At 39.4% G+C, this 22,441-nt stretch overlaps 1 protein-coding gene across 2 annotated transcripts in view; it reads right to left on the bottom strand.

Moving 5' to 3' along the window:
- Positions 1–2,675: 2,675 nt before the first annotated feature.
- pi4kaa (phosphatidylinositol 4-kinase, catalytic, alpha a) overlaps positions 2,676–22,441 on the bottom strand; it is a 40,949-nt gene continuing 21,183 nt past the window's right edge. The window contains exons 30-54 of one of the 2 annotated variants that reach the window (XM_085414549.1): positions 21,669–21,761; positions 20,394–20,550; positions 20,142–20,269; positions 19,893–20,051; positions 19,642–19,793; positions 19,442–19,549; positions 18,662–18,882; positions 17,348–17,503; positions 16,842–16,921; positions 16,552–16,751; positions 15,231–15,318; positions 14,977–15,144; positions 13,425–13,478; positions 13,082–13,202; positions 9,391–9,520; positions 9,215–9,285; positions 8,291–8,363; positions 8,008–8,188; positions 7,813–7,917; positions 6,837–6,962; positions 5,865–5,985; positions 5,444–5,603; positions 5,165–5,254; positions 3,164–3,247; positions 2,676–2,946 (exon numbers count right to left, since the gene is read on the bottom strand). In XM_085414549.1, coding sequence (XP_085270675.1) covers positions 2,895–2,946; positions 3,164–3,247; positions 5,165–5,254; positions 5,444–5,603; positions 5,865–5,985; positions 6,837–6,962; positions 7,813–7,917; positions 8,008–8,188; positions 8,291–8,363; positions 9,215–9,285; positions 9,391–9,520; positions 13,082–13,202; positions 13,425–13,478; positions 14,977–15,144; positions 15,231–15,318; positions 16,552–16,751; positions 16,842–16,921; positions 17,348–17,503; positions 18,662–18,882; positions 19,442–19,549; positions 19,642–19,793; positions 19,893–20,051; positions 20,142–20,269; positions 20,394–20,550; positions 21,669–21,761 — 3,078 coding nt within the window. In that variant the 3' untranslated portion in view covers positions 2,676–2,894. The remainder of the gene's footprint in view (positions 2,947–3,163; positions 3,248–5,164; positions 5,255–5,443; positions 5,604–5,864; positions 5,986–6,836; positions 6,963–7,812; positions 7,918–8,007; positions 8,189–8,290; positions 8,364–9,214; positions 9,286–9,390; positions 9,521–13,081; positions 13,203–13,424; positions 13,479–14,976; positions 15,145–15,230; positions 15,319–16,551; positions 16,752–16,841; positions 16,922–17,347; positions 17,504–18,661; positions 18,883–19,441; positions 19,550–19,641; positions 19,794–19,892; positions 20,052–20,141; positions 20,270–20,393; positions 20,551–21,668; positions 21,762–22,441) is intronic. The other variant, XM_085414550.1, reaches the window with a different exon arrangement.

The raw sequence follows: 22,441 nt of genomic DNA, 5'->3' as shown, positions 1-22,441 counted from the left end.
AAAAACAAAAAAACAAAACAAGGAACAGCTAAAAAAAAAAAGAGCCAATGTAAGGAGAAAGGAAACATGTCAATGAAATAAGACTTAGAGGAACACAAAAAAAAAGAATTAATGATACACTGACAGTCTGATTCTGGTGAAATGTTAACATTTATTCTGACAATAACAAGTTTCCACACATTAGCAGAAAAAAAAAACCGGATGCTCATCTAAACAATGCACTAAACAACTGTCCCCCCCCCCCCACACACACACACACACCATATGGCTATTTCTATGAGGGCATTAATGAATGCACTCCCAGGCCCTTAATCCTGACCCATACTTAATTCTGTTCTGAACCCTAGAACAGCTCAATGAAGGTCTGTCACAAAATGATGACCAGAAAAAATTCCCTGACTTCACTCCCAGCTAAAACCCAGACTGTACCTCACAAAGACAACCATATATGGGTAAAGCATGCAAGATGACCAAAGCTTCAGAGAGATATTGGTTAACATAAGGGATGACTTACATGTTTAAAATAACAGAATTTCAGTAAAACCTACTACTGACCTCAGCAGGGACATTCTCCCATTTAATTTCCATATACTCAAACGCTTTGAGAAATACAATAAGAAAACATGGCTGCAGCATTAAACTTTTCACACAAGGACTAGGACAGAGGGAATCATTGCAATTTCATTTGCAGAACACAACACACAGATACAAGATTAATACACATAAATATATATTGCATAAAGTTATTTTTATGTCAAGTATTACTACAGTTGTGATTCTATGGGAAGGAGAAATGGCTTTTTAGGTATAATCATCATCTGCATCAGTAAGCCAAGAGGATTGTTTTGATACAAAGATTAATAATAATGTTAATATGAGGAATGCTTCCAAACAGGGTTTTGCAGACATGTTGCACACATGTATTCTGACACATGCTATCAGACAGACAGAATAGTAGTAACCAATGGGTCATGGTCCAGCCTGTGTGCTGTATTTAAGCATTTAATACTACACGTGGGGGAAAAAATGTAAAAACAAACAAATAGTGCAGGAGAAATAAAGAAAAAGACAAGAAAAAGAAAACAAGAGATGGAGAAATAAAGAATTAAAGTAATAAGAAATGATAGAGTGGCGTAAAGCTAAGTAGGAAAGAAAAATGAAAGAAAAAGGGATCGGAATGAAAAATTAAAAATGGAGAGAAACATGGAAAAATTTGGAAGAAGGGTAAAGAGCAAAGTGAAAAGTGAAAAGAAATAAGGAAGTAGTAAAAAGAAACTGAAAAAGTAGGAAAAATGAATTTCTTGGTTAAGTTTGTGGGCCTATTTTAGGTCTATTCACTACAACACCTTGTGCTTTTATTTCCAGTGTTCTCTAACCTGGAACTCCTTTCTGGTGTAGCAGCTGATTCAAATTTGGCTCCTCTCGAGTAATAAAGTAGGCCACAGATGTTAAGCACTGTGTTTCAGTGTACATGGAATTTCACATTTGGACTACCTGGTTTTGCCACCTTTTTGGATCCATTCCAAGAGTTTATAAAAATTTCAGTGAAATCAAAGATACATTATTTGCTCTTTTCCTCTTGGAAAAATATTGCTGCCACCAAATTGTTCGGACTCTTATTCATTGCATTTAATGTACTAGCACCATGGCCCCTCAAGTAACGACAACCTATAACCACTATAAAGTAAAATCTTGTTTTTTTTGCTCATTAACACTGTAAGTCAAGATAAGATAAGGTTCACTTTTCTTTTTTTTGTCTGAGTTGTGCCTCTATTTTCTAATCTAAAGACAGGCAGTAGCAAGAAAAGACGCACAGTCCTGCACAATAAACGCTGCATGAAAGTCTTTTAATATTGCTCATATTCGCGTATGTTAATGTAACTATTTTGTTCATACAAAATAAGTTTTGTATTTTGATTGTGAGTAACATATGCCATGCACATTCCAGCTGCAACACTTGCTCTCTTTATGTGTTATTTAACAGTAATTGTACTAACGTGAGCTGTTTTGCAGATTAAGTAAGTGCTACTTAAATGTATAACTTCGCAGAACTTTCTACTGTGTGCATCTGCTCTAGACAAATAGAGATACAATGACAACTATTGGTAAATTAGTGGAAACAAAAGGCTCAACCAGAACCAAAGTTTAGTGTAAAAATGCCTCCATACAACAGATATGACATATAAAGACTTGCATGAAAAGGTGTAACCATCAAATTAGCACAGTTAAAAGTTTGTCACACATAACTCTACACATATATCACAGAAACCGCCTGTGCTGATGTGATTCTACAGCAAATAATCTACAGTACAAGCTACAGCATGAGTATGTCTGATTCTCTAAACACCTTTACATTTCTAAAGACTACTGTTAGGTTAAATGTTGATTGACTGCTGCGTTCATTTTGGATGAATTTAAAAACATCTACATTTTTTTCAGAGTATTTTAATGTCTTACATTTGAGCTTTAATCTCTCGACTGTAGGCAGGTGAAGCTGCAGAAATACTGTACTCAATAAAGTGCATCAAAATGGGTAACAGCATAGGAACAAAATGATAACAGCTGCTTTTTACAAACACTGTAAAGATGGCTCCCTTTTAGGCCAAGTTCCTCTAATGTGACCCTTAAGTTAGTGTTTGCACAGTAACAAGTAACAGCATCAAGAAAATACTTAAAGGGCGTTTCAGATACCTGTTTAGTAAACGACACACATCATTTTTCAGTCTTGTGTAAGTAATTACATGAGAATGAGATGATTTAGCGTTAAAGTGCATCATTTTTGCCAAAATCTGAGGAGCAGAGTAGTGTTCGGGACCACCACCTCATTCAGTTTTATAAAAACACAGCATTGCTCGTTTGTTCTGGATGCACAGTGGAAGGCTGACAGACGATCTTCAGTATGGAATCTGGTTTTGGTAGTACTGCAGCATGTCGTATGTCTTGCTCCTGTTAAAATGAAGTTAACAAATATTTATTAGAAGGAACAATGTTAAAGCAAAAAGGTGTTTCTATATTTTTATTATTAACTATGGGTGTGTTAATAAAGTTATTTAATATCCCAAAATGACACTATACAATATTTGACCAATTTTGGCAATGGGCTTATACATTTGTCTTCTGTAACAACTGCAGCACAAATTAAGTAATGCAAGTATTTTGTCACCTGCTACTGAGGAAACAGCTTTGGATGACTTTGATGATGAATGCTGCCGCTTCTTTTTCACTCATTTGTGGATTAAAACGTCCTCTGACAAAAAACAAAAGAAAAAAAACAATCAATGTGAACACATTTTGGGTGGAAATAACAGTTTCACAGTCCAGTGGCACTGGAAGTGTGCCTTACATGCTGCACTCATTGTTTGTTTGTTTTAACTCCAGGTGGCTGCGTTTTGTTTGTCTTCCTTTTTTGACACCTACAGAATAGCTGTCAAAACACATACAGGGAGTGCAGAATTATTAGGCAAATGAGTATTTTGTCCACATCATCCTCTTCATGCATGTTGTCTTACTCCAAGCTGTATAGGCTCGAAAGCCTACTACCAATTAAGCATATTAGGTAATGTGCATCTCTGTAATGAGAAGGGGTGTGGTCTAATGACATCGACAACCTATATCAGGTGTGCATAATTATTAGGCAACTTCCTTTCCTTTGGCAAAATGGGTCAAAAGAAGGACTTGACAGGCTCAGAAAAGTCAAAAATAGTGAGATATCTTGCAGAGGGATGCAGCAGTCTCAAAATTGCAAAGCTTCTGAAGCGTGATCATCGAACAATCAAGCGTTTCATTCAAAATAGTCAACAGGGTCGCAAGAAGCGTGTGGAAAAACCAAGGCGCAAAATAACTGCCCATGAACTGAGAAAAGTCAAGCGTGCAGCTGCCAAGATGCCACTTGCCACCAGTTTGGCCATATTTCAGAGCTGCAACATCACTGGAGTGCCCAAAAGCACAAGGTGTGCAATACTCAGAGACATGGCCAAGGTAAGAAAGGCTGAAAGACGACCACCACTGAACAAGACACACAAGCTGAAACGTCAAGACTGGGCCAAGAAATATCTCGAGACTGGTTTTTCTAAGGTTTTATGGACTGATGAAATGAGAGTGAGTCTCGATGGGCCAGATGGATGGGCCCGTGGCTGGATTGGTAAAGGGCAGAGAGCTCCAGTCCGACTCAGACGCCAGCAAGGTGGAGGTGGAGTACTGGTTTGGGCTGGTATCATCAAAGATGAGCTTGTGGGGCCTTTTCGGGTTGAGGATGGAGTCAAGCTCAACTCCCAGTCCTACTGCCAGTTTCTGGAAGACACCTTCTTCAAGCAGTGGTACAGGAAGAAGTCTGCATCCTTCAAGAAAAACTTGATTTTCATGCAGGACCAATGCTCCATCACACGCGTCCACGTACTCCACAGCGTGGCTGGCAAGAAAGGGTATAAAAGAAGAAAAACTAATGACATGGCCTCCTTGTTCACCTGATCTGAACCCCATTGAGAACCTGTGGTCCATCATCAAATGTGAGATTTACAAGGAGGGAAAACAGTACACCTCTCTGAACAGTGTCTGGGAGGCTGTGGTTGCTGCTGCACGCAATGTTGATGGTGAACAGATCAAAACACTGACAGAATCCATGGATGGCAGGCTTTTGAGTGTCCTTGCAAAGAAAGGTGGCTATATTGGTCGCTGATTTGTTTTTGTTTTGTTTTTGAATGTCAGAAATGTATATTTGTGAATGTGGAGATGTTATATTGGTGTCACTGGTAAAAATAAATAATTGAAATGGGTATATATTTGTTTTTTGTTAAGTTGCCTAATAATTATGCACAGTAATAGTCACCTGCACACACAGATATCCCCCTAAAATAGCTAAAACTAAAAACAAACTAAAACTACTTCCAAAAACATTCGGCTTTGATATTAATGAGTTTTTTGGGTTCATTGAGAACATGGTTGTTGTTCAATAATAAAATTATTCCTCAAAAATACAACTTGCCTAATAATTCTGCACTCCCTGTATTACCAAATATTTATTTCTATACTAGTTTTTATAGTGCTCTAGTCTCAGATAAATTGGCAGGATTTTACTGCATGGGAGATTTTTGACATAATATTGACTACATACAATATAACTCACCACAGAAGCAAAAACACTCAGATGTCACACTGTTGAACTTACTTGAGAAGTTTTATGGTTTGTCCTCTGAAACATGGGAGTCCAGTGTCCAGCATAAGGGTCACTAGAGAAACTACTGCATCCATGTATGGGCTGTTTGACCAGAGAAAACAAAACATAAACTTACAATACCAACAACTTCTTCGCCACTACTTTCTTCACAGATGAATCCCATGTAGCACAAAAATTAATTGACAGAAACCTTTAAACAACCATGAAAGCCTTTTTGTTTTCTAAAAAAGTACGCGAGACACTTGTTTGTTTGTTTTTTCAGCTTCATACCGTACAGCCAGATATCCTCTGACACACATCTCCATGAACCATTTAAAAGGTGTGGCCTCCATCTTGCCTCCCATGATCATCACCATCTCATCTGTCAGCTTGATGTCTGGCTCCCAGCCCAGGTTACCTCCAGGAGAGCTCTCAAACATGAAGCCAAAATCTGCAAACAAAATATGCCAAACCTTCACCATTACTCTGTAAAATTGATGAAACTACTCTCTGGTGTGTACAATCTTGTTTTAAAACATTGTGCCCAGATTTGAGCAATAATTAATACAAGTTAATAATGATCATAATTACTGAAACAATAATAACTACTGTCCATCAAGTGTGGACATTCAAGAAGCTTACAGTTAAAAAAAAATCATAAAATAATAATAGTTAAAAAAGGAAACATCCAGATCAAACCCATACACCCCACCTATGTGAATGAGGTGGCCCTTGCTGTCCAGCATGATGTTGCCATTGTGTCTGTCTTTGATTTGCAGCAGGAACAGCAAAAGGCTGTAAGCGGCCATACTGCGGATGAAGTTGTAACGAGCCTGCAGAAAGAACATACACGTGATAATGAGGTATAATTATGCCCATTTCCCACCACATTCAAAAATCTCTCAGATGACAGTTCAGTCCATGTTCCCCAAAGCATTCACACAAGGATCATGGATATGCCTTTTTCTTTTCATGTCAGGAACTCATTATTAATTTTATACACATCTTATCCATTCTCACAAGGAACATCATAAAGAGTGACAGGTGTCAGATTTTACTAGTGTTTCAGTACAGTTTTAGATAAGCAGGTTAAGTTCGTCTATTAAGAGAAGTGACTGTTAAGAAAGCTTCACAACAAAATTGTTTTTCAGTTAGGTCTTTTGTATGGCTGGTTACACTCAACTATAGCTTGATAAATAGTTAGTTTAGTTTGTCTCATAAGATGGCTCCTGTGTCACGCTAAGAGATAAGAGAGTCATATATCTCTGCTGTGACCACACAAACAATGTATGTGATTTCTCTCGCTTAAACCACAACGTTGTGTGTTGAAAACCGCTTTGTGCTACTATTGGTCCACACATGCTGGTCACTGTTACTGAACTGATGTTTAGGAGTCTTAGCAGACTAAGCTAGCAATATACACCTTGCTTAAAATGGCAGACAGCAAACCACCAACCACAACGTGTCCCTGTGATTACTAAATTTCAGATTAAGACACTCATGACACATGTCTGTAGCCATATGGCTATTCCACTTTTACTTTGAAAAGACTTTTTGGCAGGCTATCCTACTAGGCTAGCCTGTCATACTAGAACCATCTATGAATCCTTCTGAACTATTAATAAATCCTCATTATGAAATATGCAAAACTGATTTGAACAGTCCCATAATTTAAGCTCCATACCTTCTGGAAGGCGAGGGTGGATTCATCACCATACTGATTCCGGAAGTAATCATACATCCCAAAGTCAGTCTGTCTACCGAGCTGGTCCCTGGATTTACAATCTGGGATGCACTCAATCACACCACACTGAGAAAGAGAAGATGCGATGATGTGTGACGTTTATCAGAATATCCTCCATTATTATCCCAAATCAGCTACAGAAGCTTACAGGAAAAGTAACTTTGTGGCAGATGCACAAAATGTCAAGTCGACAATTTTCTCTGATGTACATTAGTTTGTAAAACATACACCATGTTTAGGGTCACTTTCCAACATGGTCTGTCTTTAGAATAACAACAACAACAACAACAAAACTGGATATGCTCATTTACAGTATTAAAAAAATAATGTGGAAGCTTACTGGCATTTGTTTTACATTTAAAGATGATATTTTATACAAAATTAATGTTTTCATTGTTTTAGAGTACAATTACAAAGTATGTAATATGACGATACCATTGTTTTTTCTTTCTGTGTATCTGAACACTGTACTGGTTTACAGTGATGTCAAACCAGGACAGGTACGCACAGCTGGAACAGAGCCAAGCTGGCAGTTGCTTTGCATTGTAGCATTATATTTATTTTTACTGAGTAACTAGAAGAGTTGTTCTAGCATGTTCCAGTTTGTCAAGATGCTGCTGACCTGCACAAACACTGAAACAATAGGGGGATGTAGATGTGTCAGAATGAATTTTACATAGTATTTTAAGCTGTAAATAAAATAAAACATTTTGGGGACAATGCAATTTGAATTAGAGCTACATAGAGCTGTATTCCATTCCTATAGTGTTCTATTTGGATTGTTTTATTATTTTTATAAATAAAATGATGAAAAATCTTTTAAAAAAAAACAAACATTAAATTTTTTATACTTAGTACTGAAGTAAATGGGGAAAGGAGATGAAAGCAGAAGAGATAATAGAGAAAAGAACCATACCCCTGGTGCAGTAGCCACCACTCTGTAAGGGAAGACGAACAGATCCAGGCCGACCAGCTGGAAGATATTCTTAAAAAGCCCTATGATCTGCAGTGCAAGCATATCCTGGAGAAATGAGAAAAACACAAAGGGAAATTAGTCTGAGTATGAAGTATGAAGTGTCAGACATTGATCAGTCAAAGAAAAATGTTGTACCTGTCTGCAGTCATCTCCCACTTTGAAGATGGCTGCCTGCCAGCAAACCTTCTTTGACCCATCTGGATTCTCCTCTCCATCTTCCAGAGAGTCTGATGGGCAGCGGAGACCCTCCCTCTCTAGTTCACTCACTCCGCAGCGCTTCACCTTGAACTTGGCCAGATAGGGAGCCTTGGCAGCACTGCAAACACAGAAAACACACACAAACACACACTCCCATAAGTTACAGTCATACTTATCATTGAAACTACTCTATGAAACACAAATAAAGACCCAACATTACCTCTGCATAGGTGTTCCAGACTTATAATCAATGTCCAGTACTATGGCTTCAGGATTACTAGGCAGGTAACAACCTAGAAAACAGCAAGACAAGATACAAACATAAGACTCAAACTCTGAAAGGACAGAAGGGCCTGAAGCACAATGACTAATTCACAGCTTCTGCCTTTGCAAGCAGACTAACATTTCAGCACTGCTGTGTCTTTGTCAGAGTAAACAGAGCAGTGTTGTAACCTTAAATCTGTTTGCAAAATTAAAGGGTGTAAATTAAACACTTTAATCTGTCCCTTCAAAGCTTGCTCTCCTAAGAAGCACACTATACAGGCAGGAAGAAATGCCTGACCTTATAAGAATACACCTTTATTTTACAACACAAAGGGCTTATGCAATGTTTTAATATCACAACACAGGCATGTGTTTGTCTGTATGGACAAAAGGTATTATATATTGGCCAAGTGGTTGGAAACAAAAAAAACTGATTCTGTGAAGTGAAGATATTTTATCAATATCATTTGACACAATGAAAGAACATTATGTCAGTCTTTAAGGGACAGTCTGTAAATAAATAGCTGTAAATAAATAGCTGCAGGATCCTTATTCAGACCCATACAATATGACTAAGAGCAAGCAAATATATTTATTCATCTTCATATTGATATTTTTTCTTTTTTTGTGCTCGGTACAAGCTCGGTACAGAGTTTTACGTTATAATGTATTATAATGAATGTAAAGTACTGGTGGATGCTCATAATAAACATGACCAAAGTCATTTTTTCTACTCTCTATATGATGTCATTTTGAGCACCCCACCCTGTTTATACAATGTGATGTTAAAATATTTAGATTAAAACTGTTTTCACAGAAGATTTAACTGAAGTTTACAGTTTACAGAGTCACCCATATTTACTCTCAGACAGTTCCTTACCTGGCTGCACTTTGATATCGGACAGAGCTTTGAGGCAAGCTCTCTTTCTCTCCTCGCCCTTTGGAACTGGCCTGGGGAAAAACGCAAGCAGCAAACACAGCAGAATTTAAACTTCTCTGTGGTTGTGGCACATACATGACCCTGACGAATAGCAGAATACTAGCTAACAGACTTACTTGATAATAGCAGAAACGTTGGTGATTTTGTTGAAGAAGTCAAACTCTCTCTGGTAGAAATCTTTGGCAGGACCTGACAGTGAACCTATGATCTCCTCAACCATCTGCTCCAACAGCTCCCCAATGTCAGCTATGCAGAAACATTCATTTTAATTTTAAGTTTTTCTATTCTACTTGAGAACGCTCTTTATACAGCGTGTCTTATTCACACACACACACACACACACACACACACACACACACACACACACACACACACACACACACACACACACACACACACACACACACTTTTTTCTATGTCTAAGCTCTCTCTATATATATATTTCACACAGATTCACATTTTGAGAAACACAGTAGGGGCAACTCATGTATCATGCCCAAGTATACTTTAATATGCAGACTAATATACATGGTTGATGTGGTTGATTTCGGAAGAGAGCACAAATAGCCTCCACTTTGCTTGGCTTGGTTTCATCTGAAGGGTGAATTACTCTTTAGTACGCTTAAATGTCTGATATCAATAGGAGATCAACTATGGTTTCTCTTTAGTGCAGCAGGGAATGTGGTTGAAGACAATATCGCGAGAGCATTTCTCTGGTTTCCAGAAAGTCTATTGTACCAGCAAAAGTTGATCATACTGGTGGTGAATATTTTCACCACCAGTATCTGTCTATAATTTGAACTGATGAACTAGAGCTGGGGAGCGTGGGCTCTATTGCTGGTGCTTCACCACTTCATTTGTCTCATGGGTTGTGGCCTTACAGAACACATGACTGGACTTTTCAATAGTGGGCATGGTGTACAGTACTTATCAGAGGTGTGGACTCGAGTCACATGACTTGGACTCGAGTCAGACTCGAGTCATTAATTTTATGACTTTAGACTTGACTTGAAAAAATGTTCTAAGACTTGTGACTTGACTTGGACTTTTACACTGATGACCTGGGACTTGAATTGGACTTGAACCGGTTTACTTGAAAAGACTTGATATTTCACCCCAAATATATAATTTAACATACATATTATATAGAGATTGAAATGTGACGTCATTCAGGGGTAAAACCGCAAAGAATTCTGGGAACTCGTGGCAAGAGGTACTAGCGCACGCAGGCTTTCAATTGAAATCAGTCACACAGCGATAAAAAGAAACACAAAAATGGCAAGAAGCTGTTGTATTATTAACTGCAATAGCCGGTCGCATGACAGCCACGGGAAGCCGACGGGTAAAGAGATCGGTTGTTATCGGATTACGTCTTGAAGAGAAATTGTTCAAGCCATGTTTCCGAAGTAACAAACAGGCGACGGGTGGCCTGGATTGCAGCCATCCAAAGACCAAATATAACGTCCCAGAACACTCCAGCTCACAGGTTAGTCTGCTCCAAGCATTTACACGAAGGTCAGTGTTTTGTAGTAGTTAATACGTCATTTTTCTTAACATAATTGGTGATATAGGTTACAAGCAAGTCTGGCGCTGAACAGAAATTGTTGCGCTATGCTCCTTTGTTTATTGTGCATAAATAGTGAATTGTCCTGACACAATATTGTGTTTCGCTTCTGTTATTATGGTACATTGACAAAAACATATACTTTTATTCACAGGGTAAAACAGGTTTTTGTATCACCAATTGCCCAGTGCGATTACAGCATACAATATTATTGTCACTGCTACATTTCTGTGATGCTACCAGAAATTATTTCCACTGCTAATTAATTACCATTGAACTCAAAGGTCCTATTAATAAACGGTTAACGAATGTGTATTTATGAAGACAATTTGTGAGACTGGTAAACTTATGATACGTACGATGGTCTTTCGTTCTACACGGTGCATTTCAAGGTCCTGTACCCATCCGGCGGTAAACTGTACCTGGGCTTGTTGCAGTGACCTGAAGTTACTAAACTTCATGAGTGTATGCACTCACTCCAAGAACCGTATGATTATAAATATGCATATAAATATGCTACGATGAGATAGCTGACTTCATCTAACTAGCAAATGTTGTCCAGGCTACGTTGGTAATGCAGTTTTTTTAATGTATATGATATTTTTGTCATGCGATTTTAAAGCCGGTCCTACAACCGCATCCAAGAATAACATGCAGCTTATCTCAGAACTCTCGGTGAAAATTATTCTAGGAGCTAGGTTTAATTGAGCTGCATTTTATAGAGGTGCAATTTCACAATTTGTGTATATTTTCTACGTTCACTATTTCGTCATGTGTTGAGAAAAACACAGATTTAAAAATTACATGGTCTAATATTTACATTTAGCATAACTGCAACATTATTTTTTCGTTTTTTTTTTTAAAGACTCGAAAGGACTTGAAATTCAAAGTTTCAGACTTGTGACTTTACTCGGACTTTTACACCAGTGACTTGAGACTCGACTCTGACTTGCCTGACATTACTTGAGACTTGACTTGAGACTTGAGGATAAAGACTTGAGACTTACTTGAGACTTGCAAAACAATGACTTGGTCCCACCTCTGGTACTTATGTCGATAGACATAACTGGTAAGAACTGCAGAGCTGATCTTGAATAGTGCGGTAAAGAATTAACTTGGTAGCTTGGTCTAGTAGCTTTGGTGTAGAGCTCCTTAAATGTACTTTTAATAGGTGCGAACATTATTGTAGTTTGGTTCCCTATTTGGTAATGTCTTGGACATTATGGTTAGTGTGGCTTGTGATTCTAGTTCTTCAGATCTGGAGCAACCCTTTGATTTCTTCCCCCCCCCCCCCCCCCCCCGCTATTATGAGGTTTAAGAATTTTTCCTTATAAAACCTATTTGCAAGAACAGATTTGCAACCTGGGGGAGATACCACTTGCACTTTTCTATATGCCAGTTACACTATTAGAAATCTCCAGCTATATCTAGCATTTTTACTAGCGTTTTCTTTTGTCCTCTTTGAATTTGATCCAGGTTACTCATGTTGCTGGCTAGAGGAATTGGATTTGGTAAGGGTGTTGGTATCAGCTGGCTTGATGGATCAGCTGGCCATTTTATTAAATGGGATAGGTTTTAATGTTGCGTTATTGTTAATAAATTATGATTTCTTTTAGATTAATTTCCAATGTCAAGGTGGAACACTGATTTTTTAAGAATGGGGGTGTAAAGCCCCTCTCACTCTCAAGAAATTCCTGGTCTGCTGTTACTGATGACTGGCATGGGAGGATCGTCAGCTAATGCAGCTCACCTCAGGCTATAAAAGTTGGCCCCGAAGAACTGTTAAGTCTGTCTCTTCCAATCCATCTTGCATCAATACATTGGTTATCTTTGTTTTTTTGGTTAGGTTATGTTGAATAGATTATCTTTTATTTAAGTAAACTTTTTGTGTAAACTCTTTCTTGGTTACCCACTTTGAGTCAATTCATGATAATAGAATATGTCACTTATTTCTTATTAAACTTATTCTGCCTTTACTTTTTTATGGTCACCTTTTATCTATTACTTATTTCTCAAAAAGCTTAAATTGGACTTAACTAGGTTAACTTTGTACGAGACAGTTGAAGGAGCTTGAAGAGCTGAATAGAAACAGTTTCATGTTTTACTCTGAAAAAGTATTTTTACTGAGTGTGTTCATGTAGGTTTTAATATAACGGGAAGTTAGGGTGAAACTAAATGTTTTTCATTCTTTTCTTTCTTTGTTACTCAGACTAACTAACACAATTTGATAAGTCTCTACTCACGGTCCTTTTGGTGGCCCTCTTCATCCATAAAGATGTTGGTCTTCATGTTCCAGATGAACTGGTGGGCAAGAAGCTGAGACTTCTGGGCTGCCCACAGGATATATTCTCTCACGTAACCCATCTAAGCGAGATAGAGAGTAGACAAAGCTTATATTGGTATTATTATTATAGTTAATTATATATCTCTCCTTTGCCTTTAGCAAAAACACAAATATCTCTCTTTTTTTTGGAAGGGAATATGATGAACTTCTTGTAGAAGGAAAAAAAATCTCCCAAGTTATCACAGAGTAGAGCATGGAATTTTTCGTCATGAAATCAGCAAAGGTGGAATTGTTAATATTACCTTGTCATAACGCAGAGCCTGAACAATCTGAGGAATGTAGAATAAGATGGCATCCTAGGAAGAACAATGAAGAACTATTAAGAAAGATTTGTTTTTATGAAGTTGTATCCTCCATCTTGGTGCTGTGACAGTGTTAAAGGAGGAACAAAGTAAGTTCTCCTCTGAAGTTGCTGTCATACATGAACTCAGGTCAAGACACTGCCTCATGATTCTCTCTCATGTGGCCCATCGGAAGCTTGTTTTATGCCGGGAACACTATACCCTATACTGCCAAAAGTATTCACTCAAATAATTGAATTCAGGTGTTCCATGGCCAAAACAAGCACCTATGCATTCAGACGTCTTCTACAAACATTTGGGAAAGAATAGGTTGTTCTCCGGAGCTCACTTAAGTCCAGCGTTGTACCGTGATAGGATGCCACCTGTGCATTAAGTCCAGTTGTGAAATTTCCTCTCTACTAAATATTCCACCGTCAACCGCTTGTGGAAGTGATTGGGAATGACAACAATTCAGCTACAAATTGGTCAGCCACGTAAAATCACAGATTAGGGTCAGCAGATGGTGAGGCCCATAGCGCGGAGAAGTCGGCTTTCTGCTGAGTCAATCACTACAGACGTCCAAACTTCCCATGACTTTCAGATTAGCTCAAGAACAGTGCACAGAGAGATTGGGAGAATGCGAGCCAATGCAAAGAATGCCACGACTAGAATCTAGAGCAGTGAGGATGTGTTTTCTGGAGTGACGAATCATGCTTCTCTTTCTGGCAATATGATTGACGAGTCTGCCAAGAGAACAGTATCGGTATTTGTCTGATTGCACTGTGCCAAGTGTAAAGTTTGGTGGAAGCGGGATCATGGTCTGGGGTTGCTTTTCAGGAGCTGGGCTCAGCCCCTTAGTTAATATGAAAGGAACTGTTAATGCTTCAGCATACCAAGACATTGTGGACAATTTCATGCTCCCAATTTTGTGGAAACAGTTTGGGGATGACCCCTTCCTGTTCCAACATGACCACTGCAAAAAGCAAGGTCCAGAAAGACTTTTATGAGCAAATTTGATGTGGCAGAACTTGACTGGCCTGCACAGAGTCCTGACCTCAACCTGAACACCTTTGAGATGAATTAGAGCGGAGACTGTGAGCCAGGCCTTCTTGTCCAACATCAGTGTTTGACCTAACAAACGTGCTTCTGGAAGAATGGTCAAATATTCCCATAAACACACTGAAATCTTGTGGAAAGCCTTACCAAAAGAGATGAATTTGTTATAGCTGCAGAGGGCCAACATCATATTAAAACCTATGGATTAAGAATGGGACATCACTAAAACTCCTATGAATGTGAAAGCAGACGAGCAAATACTTTTGGCAATATAGTGTAACCGATAATTACTAAGCAATTCTTGGTGCAAATCCACATTGCTTTGTACAGGAGAGCTGGCAGTTTAAAGAAGACATTTTAATGTCTAATCCTTTTAAAAAGTTCAGCACATTAATGAAAGCAGCTTGAGTCAATGCCATGCTGAGCCCAAAAAACCCAAAAACAAATCTTGACCTACTGGAGGAAAAGAGCGTAGCACTTTAACCCCATACTGAGCAGTAAGGGGATGAGGAGGGTACATGCTGCTGAAGTAGGACAGACCAGTGGGCGGGTCAGCCGGAGCCCAACACAAGATGTGGCTCAACTCAGGGGAGTCAGCATCAATAGTGTGCCATGTCACCAGGAACTAAAGAAGGATAATTATATAACATTCAGTCACATTAAACATATAAGATTTCCAAAATCAAGCTTTACAAGAACACCTGATCTCACCTTGACAGCCTCAGGCACATCACTGACTGCACCGGGGTCCAGTCTCACAAGTCTGGTCACTTCAGCAACAATGGCGTCATTCTTAAATCTGGAAAATAAGACATTTAAAATGAAAATCTACACTCTAGTACAAGAAGGATAGTCACACCTTTACATTAAGCACTGGTTTCTTCTTAGTCAGAATTTCGACTATTACAAGCAGCAGACCACAAGGAGGGATGTTGTGTCTTGACCTTTTTTAGTGGCAACATTGTTTTCAAAGCTTATTGTTATGTTTCGGTGTTGTCAGTTTTTTGTTTTTTTGCGTGACTGTCATGTATTTCCTGCTTTACTTTGAAAGTCTGTGTTATCTTAGTGTGTTCAGTTTACGTTTCCTTGTCTCGTCAGGTCTAATTTGCCCCAGCTGTGTTTCCCTCCTGTGGTCCATTCCCTGATTGCTCCTTCTATGTATTTAAGCCTTGTGTTTCAGTATGTCATGGTCGCGATCTCCCCCCGTGTTGTAAATAAATAGTTTGTTGTAAATAGCTGTAAATGGGTTTTGTCAATACTTTCGTTTTGAGACACTTCCGTTTTGGGAATTTGGTGGAGAGCCTTAGTGGGTTTTTTTGTCGTGTGTTTTTTCCTTATTTTTATTTTCCTGCGTTGCACGCCGGTTGCCTAGGCCGGGGTGTAACATTATGTAGGGTGAGTCAAGTGATAGGCTGTTAGGTTTAATGTATGTGTTGTAGGTTGCCATTTAAAAAGCTACATAATGCCATTTAGAAAGCTAGAATGCTTCTGTTTGCTATCTAGGTAACCTACGCATATGACTACGTGCATGACATTGATAAGGGGAACAAGCAGCCTTGAGAAGAACAGATTCTACCAACGACAATCTGGGAGAGCTGCACTCCCATCATATAACCACACACAATGTATAATCATGCTTGCACAGCACAATCACCCTTTGTAACCAGTTATAGTAATTTCTCATAGGTAATACAGCTTTATGAATATCCATGTGTGTAACCAATAAAAACAACCTGCAGGGGGAAAGCAAGTTGAAGTGGGTTGGAGACAACTGCTTCCCTCTCGCGAGTGAAAACTTGAGCTCTATGTGACCTGGTTCCTGAGTGAGTTTATCCAGCAGTATCAGGGGTAAAACTCTGACAAAGGCCTTTAAGATGATTTGATCTAGCTTATGCACAAAATGGACAGTTGGCCCTGATGACTCAGAACAGTGCTCTCATGGATTTAGTTAATGGGAAATTAAATGGCAAAAGCGGTTTAATACTCATTTAAACAAATGAGTTATTAGAGATTGTTCTTAGAGATTGGCCACCTTGTTGGTAATTGCATAGCCAGGTATGGAGCGATACTCCAGGCCAGGTTGACGTGGTCCTTCCACTGTTTCTCTGTCAGGCTGATGTATTTGGACCTCCAGTTGGCGATGCTTGTCTCCACTGACTGCTCTGTGGCAATGGCCAGCTCTTGTGTGGAGAGGGGGTTGTACCACGTTGTCAACCGTTCGATCTCACTAGCCTGGGTACACAAACCAGAGGTCAAGAGCATTAAGAAGGTTTTATCATGAACAGGCATCTTAAGTGCAGTCAAAACACTCATATTACTCACCAGTAATGCCAGCAACAGAGTCCTGCGTTTCATGTAGTATTTGTGAAGCTGCGTTCCTCTGTTACTTTTTTTGGATGTGCCTAGAAAAAGAAAAGGTACAAAAAGTCAGTCCATAAGTCCTTTATGGACTGACTTTTTGTACCTTAATGTCTCACAGACATTTCCCATCTGTGTTCGTCTCTTTGATTTGGAAAAGGTGATGGCTTGGATATTTCACCAGTTCAAAGTCTAGAGCAGTGCAGTCCAAATGACTGCAAGAGTTTTTGCTATATCAAAGATGCTTTTAATGTCCATATTTTCATTTTACATTTTATGATGCCACCCAGACCGAAAGGAAATGTCAGTCACACTCTTAAAACAAATGATATGACATTGTGATATGACACACTTTAGCAACATTTAAACTATATTTGATTATTGAAGGAAGTGCTATTATCAGTTTCGAAAGGCTCTTGAATAAAATATTCATTCTTTGTACTGTCCGAAACACTGAACCTAGGTTCTACCTGATTTTTTGGATGTGGTGGACATGCCACTCGACAGCGGGTACGTATTGATCCATCCCTGGCCAGTCTGTTGGGTGCGGGAGCTGGAATCCATGTTGCCCCTTAGATCAGCAGCGTTCATCACTGACAGGCTGTTCAAAGATGCATCCTGATTATCTGTTCAAATGCAAACAGAATCAGTGTGGCCATGAACGCAGTGGGTTACTCTCAGCACATCTACATCTGTGCTTTATTAAACTTATACAAGAGCGTTCCTTACACATAAAACAGTCACAAACAATATGAGCGATAATGAGGGAGTTGTTGAAGAGCGAGATGAACCATGTCACTTAGCCCTCTGCTGATGTCATGATCATGTATTTGAAATCGAGGGACTCCGGAATAAATGTAGGTAGCCGGTGCACTGATACTGGATCGGATGCAAGTAATCTGAGCCAGAATTTGCACTGAGGACCTGAAGAGGTATGCTCTGTATGAGTATGAGACAATGTCTAGAGAGTATTTTAAATTCAGGGAATTTAAAATTAAAATAGAAAGTAGCTCGTCCACAGAAGGACTGGTAGCTCCCCTTACGATAAGGGTTCAGATCGCGCGAACAGGTGTGGGATTAGAGCTCTGGGTAGCTCCCCAACTGGGTCTAGACTGGGTCTAGAGAGTATTTTAAATTCAGGGAATTTAAAATAGAAAGTAGCTCGTCCACAGAAGGACTGGTAGCTCCCCTTACGATAAGGGTTCAGATCGCGCGAACAGGTGTGAAATGTGTGTGTTTAGTTAGTTAGTTTGTTTTAATCAATTTTAAATCGTGCTTTTTATTTGTTTTTGTTTCTAATGTCTCTGTCTCTGAATTGTGCTATACAAATAAATTTGCCTTGCCTTGCCTTTTGTCAAGGTCTTTGGGTATGAAGAGGAAGGAAATTTCTTGGTTGGAAGAAAAAAATTTTTTTCAATTTATGGTTTCTTTAAAAATGATCACTTGGGGGACTGGTGGGCTGATATGATGAGTAGTCATGCATGTTGACGCAGCTGACAAATTTGTGCTTTTCCTCACAGCTTCTAAATATTTAAGACAAAAACTGACTTAAATTTTATGGATCACAAAGTAGAGGAAATGAGTAAAGAAAGAGTAGAAAAACTGAGCATATGAGAGGAACCAAAATAAGAACGTTTAGGGAAAAGAGAAAAGAAAAGTAAATTAAATCAATATCAAAGATGCATATATCAGGAGGACTGTGAGGAAAAGCAATCTCAAATTTGACCCACGTAAAAGCATGCCCCTGCTGCAATGCAGTCGAAGCTCCACTGCTTTAGGCTTACTTAAGATAGATATTGGAGAAGTGCTGGACACGATAAGCGATCCAAATATCCCAGCAGAGAGCGTGCTCGGGGCTGGGGTAGTACCAAGCTCACCAGGTGGGACCAAATGAGATGCTGCCAGGTACTTCTTGTCAGACAGGATGCTGGCGTAAAAACGGATTATGATGCTGATGTCCTCACGGAGACGCTTGTCACCCTGGGTGGGGAACTTTGGAGCCACACTAGAAAGACAAAAACATTAAATGTCTCACTAGGGTTAGATTAGGGCTAATACTACCTAAATCCTGAATTAGGGTTAGGGCTAACCCTAAGGCTATCTTGGCTCTAAAGGTTGGAATGCTGGTTAACTTACTTCTTTGGTCCAGATTAAAAGAGCTCAACACGTTAAAGACAGCGAGAATGACAGAGACCTGACTTTCGTTCCAAAATGGTTCAATTTTTTCCCCTTTTCATGCAGCACTTTTTCAAGTTTTACATTTTTTGTGATTGATTAACTGCCTTGCCAGTTGTTGGATGAATTGATGAATTGTCACTAGTTTATAGTTTATTTATAAGTTTTTACTTTACAAAGTAATAATATATAGGATGGTTTAAAAAGTTTCAATGTAAATTTAATTACAAACAATAACAGAATACAAATAAACAAAAGCTAGGAGGTTGGGTGAAAGATTGAAGACAGACATGCTGAAGTTAGCATGCTAATCAGCTAGCACTGAAAAATGTTAACTTGTTGTAAGCCTAGATTTGATTGAAGAAGAGCAAGCATCTGAGTCTGACTACCTGAAGTAATCAAAGGCAGTAGAGTAGATCTTCTCCCGGAGCACATTTCTTACAGTTGCATTGGTGACGACGTCAGAGTGGAGCAAAGCCAGACCAAGAGTGAGCAGCCTAGAGCACAGAGAAAGATGGTTTTCATAGAGGAAAGAGATTTTGTATAAGCACACCATAAATACTATGTAAACACTGTGACTGGTATATACCTGAAGCGAGGTCCAATGGCAGCTACATGGCGGTTGAGGCTACTCTTAGCCCCACCAACATCTAGAGACAGAGAGCGCTGCATCAAACTGCCAAAGATTTCCACTTGATCTGCACTGGAGTATTTTGCGATCTCAAATCTCTGGACCAGAAACTAGTTGAACAGGGAGACACAGAACAAGGCGAGAATTTAAAAAGAATTGACTAACAAGATAACACATAAACAACTCAAGCAGATTGGCAGTTATCCAACCTCTATCCAGACATGGTGAGGGGTGACATTTGGAGGGCAGGGGATGGGCTGGCTTTCCTCTGAGGCAGCGAGAGGATCAGCCTCCACCTGAGCATCCGAGAACAAGCCCATCTTCAGCTCCACAGTCATCTGCCATGCTCCTGCCATCTCTCGCATGAACTAAGCGGGCATACAGGATACTGACACTATGTATGCAATTCAAGTATGCCGACAAGAGAGAGAGGTTTTTGTTTGTTTGAGTATATGTACCGGTACTTCCATTCCTATACGTGCGGCCAGCAGCCACTCCCAACAGGCAATTGCTGTTTCCATACCATGTTCTGTAAACATCTTGAGTGGAGACCAGCACAGGTGGTGCAGGAGCTGAGGATCACAATCTACAGGCAATTCAGGAGAGAAAATGCCACCCCACCCCCCAAAAAAAGAGAGAGACATGAATTTGATACCAACATCATCACTTATAATACCAAAATACCAAAGTAAATCATAAAGGAAAATAACCTTTGGTGCTAATGAGCAAGGCAGTCAGTTTGAACATGGCCTCAGTAAAAGCCTCAGGCTGTGCAGAGTCTAATGCTTCTCCCAACTGTTTAATCATCAGTCGGCCCAAATCAGACTGTCCCCGGACTGCCTGGGCAAAGTGGATCATGCCTGATACCTACAAATGAAAGAGAACATTTATGAGTATGAAAAATGTATCTAATAAACAGATGTTATGTTTCCAAAATCTGCCTGCATCGTATTCTGGTTTCACTCTGGCACCGTTATGAGCCCTTCAAGATTTCAGCATTCACCAAACAAAATTTCAGAAGGATCTGTGTTTTTTTCAACCAAAATAATGTGGCCATGATCACTAACGCAATAGCTAACGCAGTCCAACTTTTCCCCCTTTGATTACATTACAGAGATCTCTGGACCATTAGATCAGGTACTGGTCCATTAGAAGTGGCCATTATCCACAGTGTGATCAACAATGGCCACCGACAACTCAACTAGATTTTGGAACCTCCAGGATCAAAAATTAAGCCAACACATAAATGCCAAAAAACAGCCTCCAGATCTGTCTAGTAGTATTGCTTGTGATGTTAATTATACTAACAACTTACCCAATGAATTAAACTCCAGTATTTTACTGGCATGTTACTTTGTTGTAGTTACTCTAGCAAGTATATGTTCCTGTGTTGTGCACTCTTAACTAAGACTGTTAGCATTAGCTGATCCTTTCTCAGGCCACCCTTTTCATGACAATATCACCCCTTCACACTTTTGGGGGGGGGGGGGGAATCTACCACAGGTGGAGGATGGACTCAATCTGGGTGACTTCTATTGTCTTATGTAGTTTGGGACTGATTGTTGGAGTAGGTGTAGTTTTTCCTTTGCTGTGGAGTCAGGTGGGCCACCATGGGCTGCGTGGAGCTTGGTGCTGCTGCTGCCATGGACCCCCGTCTGATGGGCCTAAACCTGCCTGTCCTTGGTATATTTCGGGGAACAGGGGTGCCTATGGGGGTTAGCGGTTGGTACCCCAAAGTACCTCCTCTCTGGCTTCAGGGGGGGAGTACTTTGGCCACCCCGATCCTTTCCTCCCCATCCCTAATGGCTTCTCTCCTCCCACTTCATCACACCAACACACATGCGGGGCCTTGGGGTGCATCACTGAGGTTCAGGTTTCTCTTCCTCTCCCTCTGTTAACTTTCTCCCCAACTTCTCTTTCTTTTTTTTTTCTCCATCCCCCAGTCTTTTAGTGAATATGGGTTGTAATATTTATTGTGACTTTACCTCTCCAGCGTATCTGTTCCTGAGATTGAGGGAGGCCATGAAGTTTGAGTAGTCCTTTTTCACACAGGCTGGTCTCTCAGTTAGTTGAGTGGACTAAAGGAGAAAGTGACAAAGAAGAGCCTAATAAACCACGCTGTTACTATAAGCATAAACTGTTACTAATAAAAAACAGTCATAACTCATTTGTGCTCAACGTGACATGACAGTTACCAGAACAAAAGTTTATCTGTCAAGTGTGAATAGAGTACTGAATAACTTGTTGCAGATTTGCTAACCCTATTGTGTAAACCAGAGCACTTTATATTTTAGGTCATATTTTATGCACTACTGACATTTTAATGTAATAAAACAGATTTAACGATTCACATGCATAGTTGTTCAGTTGAAGACAAACAAAAGCAACAGAGTTATTACACACAGCAATGTTACCTTTACAATGACAGAAGGTTTATTTGATGAAGGTTTTTAAATCACATTTCTGCACTAGGATCAGTCCATAAAGAAAACTTAAATGGCAAAACTCTCCCAAAATCACTAATAATGTACTCTGATAATTAATATATTAAAATATCTAAGAAAACAAAGAAAAAAATCATGTGACTGACTGCACTGCCACTAATGCTAGGGCAACTTTGAGTGTAAACATCTGCACAGACAACATGCTATCACAAAGCTATCAAACAACCCAGGGTGATGTAAAAGTTGAGTACATGCCAGCCAAAAAAACACAACCAGAACCTGATTGTGTTATCTGCAACAGATAACAAAAGCTG

Source organism: Rhamphochromis longiceps, linkage group LG7 (genome assembly GCF_057381845.1).
Source record: "Rhamphochromis longiceps isolate RC_006_pf linkage group LG7, R_longiceps_female_GT1.1, whole genome shotgun sequence".
In the NCBI taxonomy this organism is placed as follows: domain Eukaryota; kingdom Metazoa; phylum Chordata; class Actinopteri; order Cichliformes; family Cichlidae; genus Rhamphochromis; species Rhamphochromis longiceps.
This window is presented reverse-complemented; position numbering and strand designations above follow the sequence as displayed.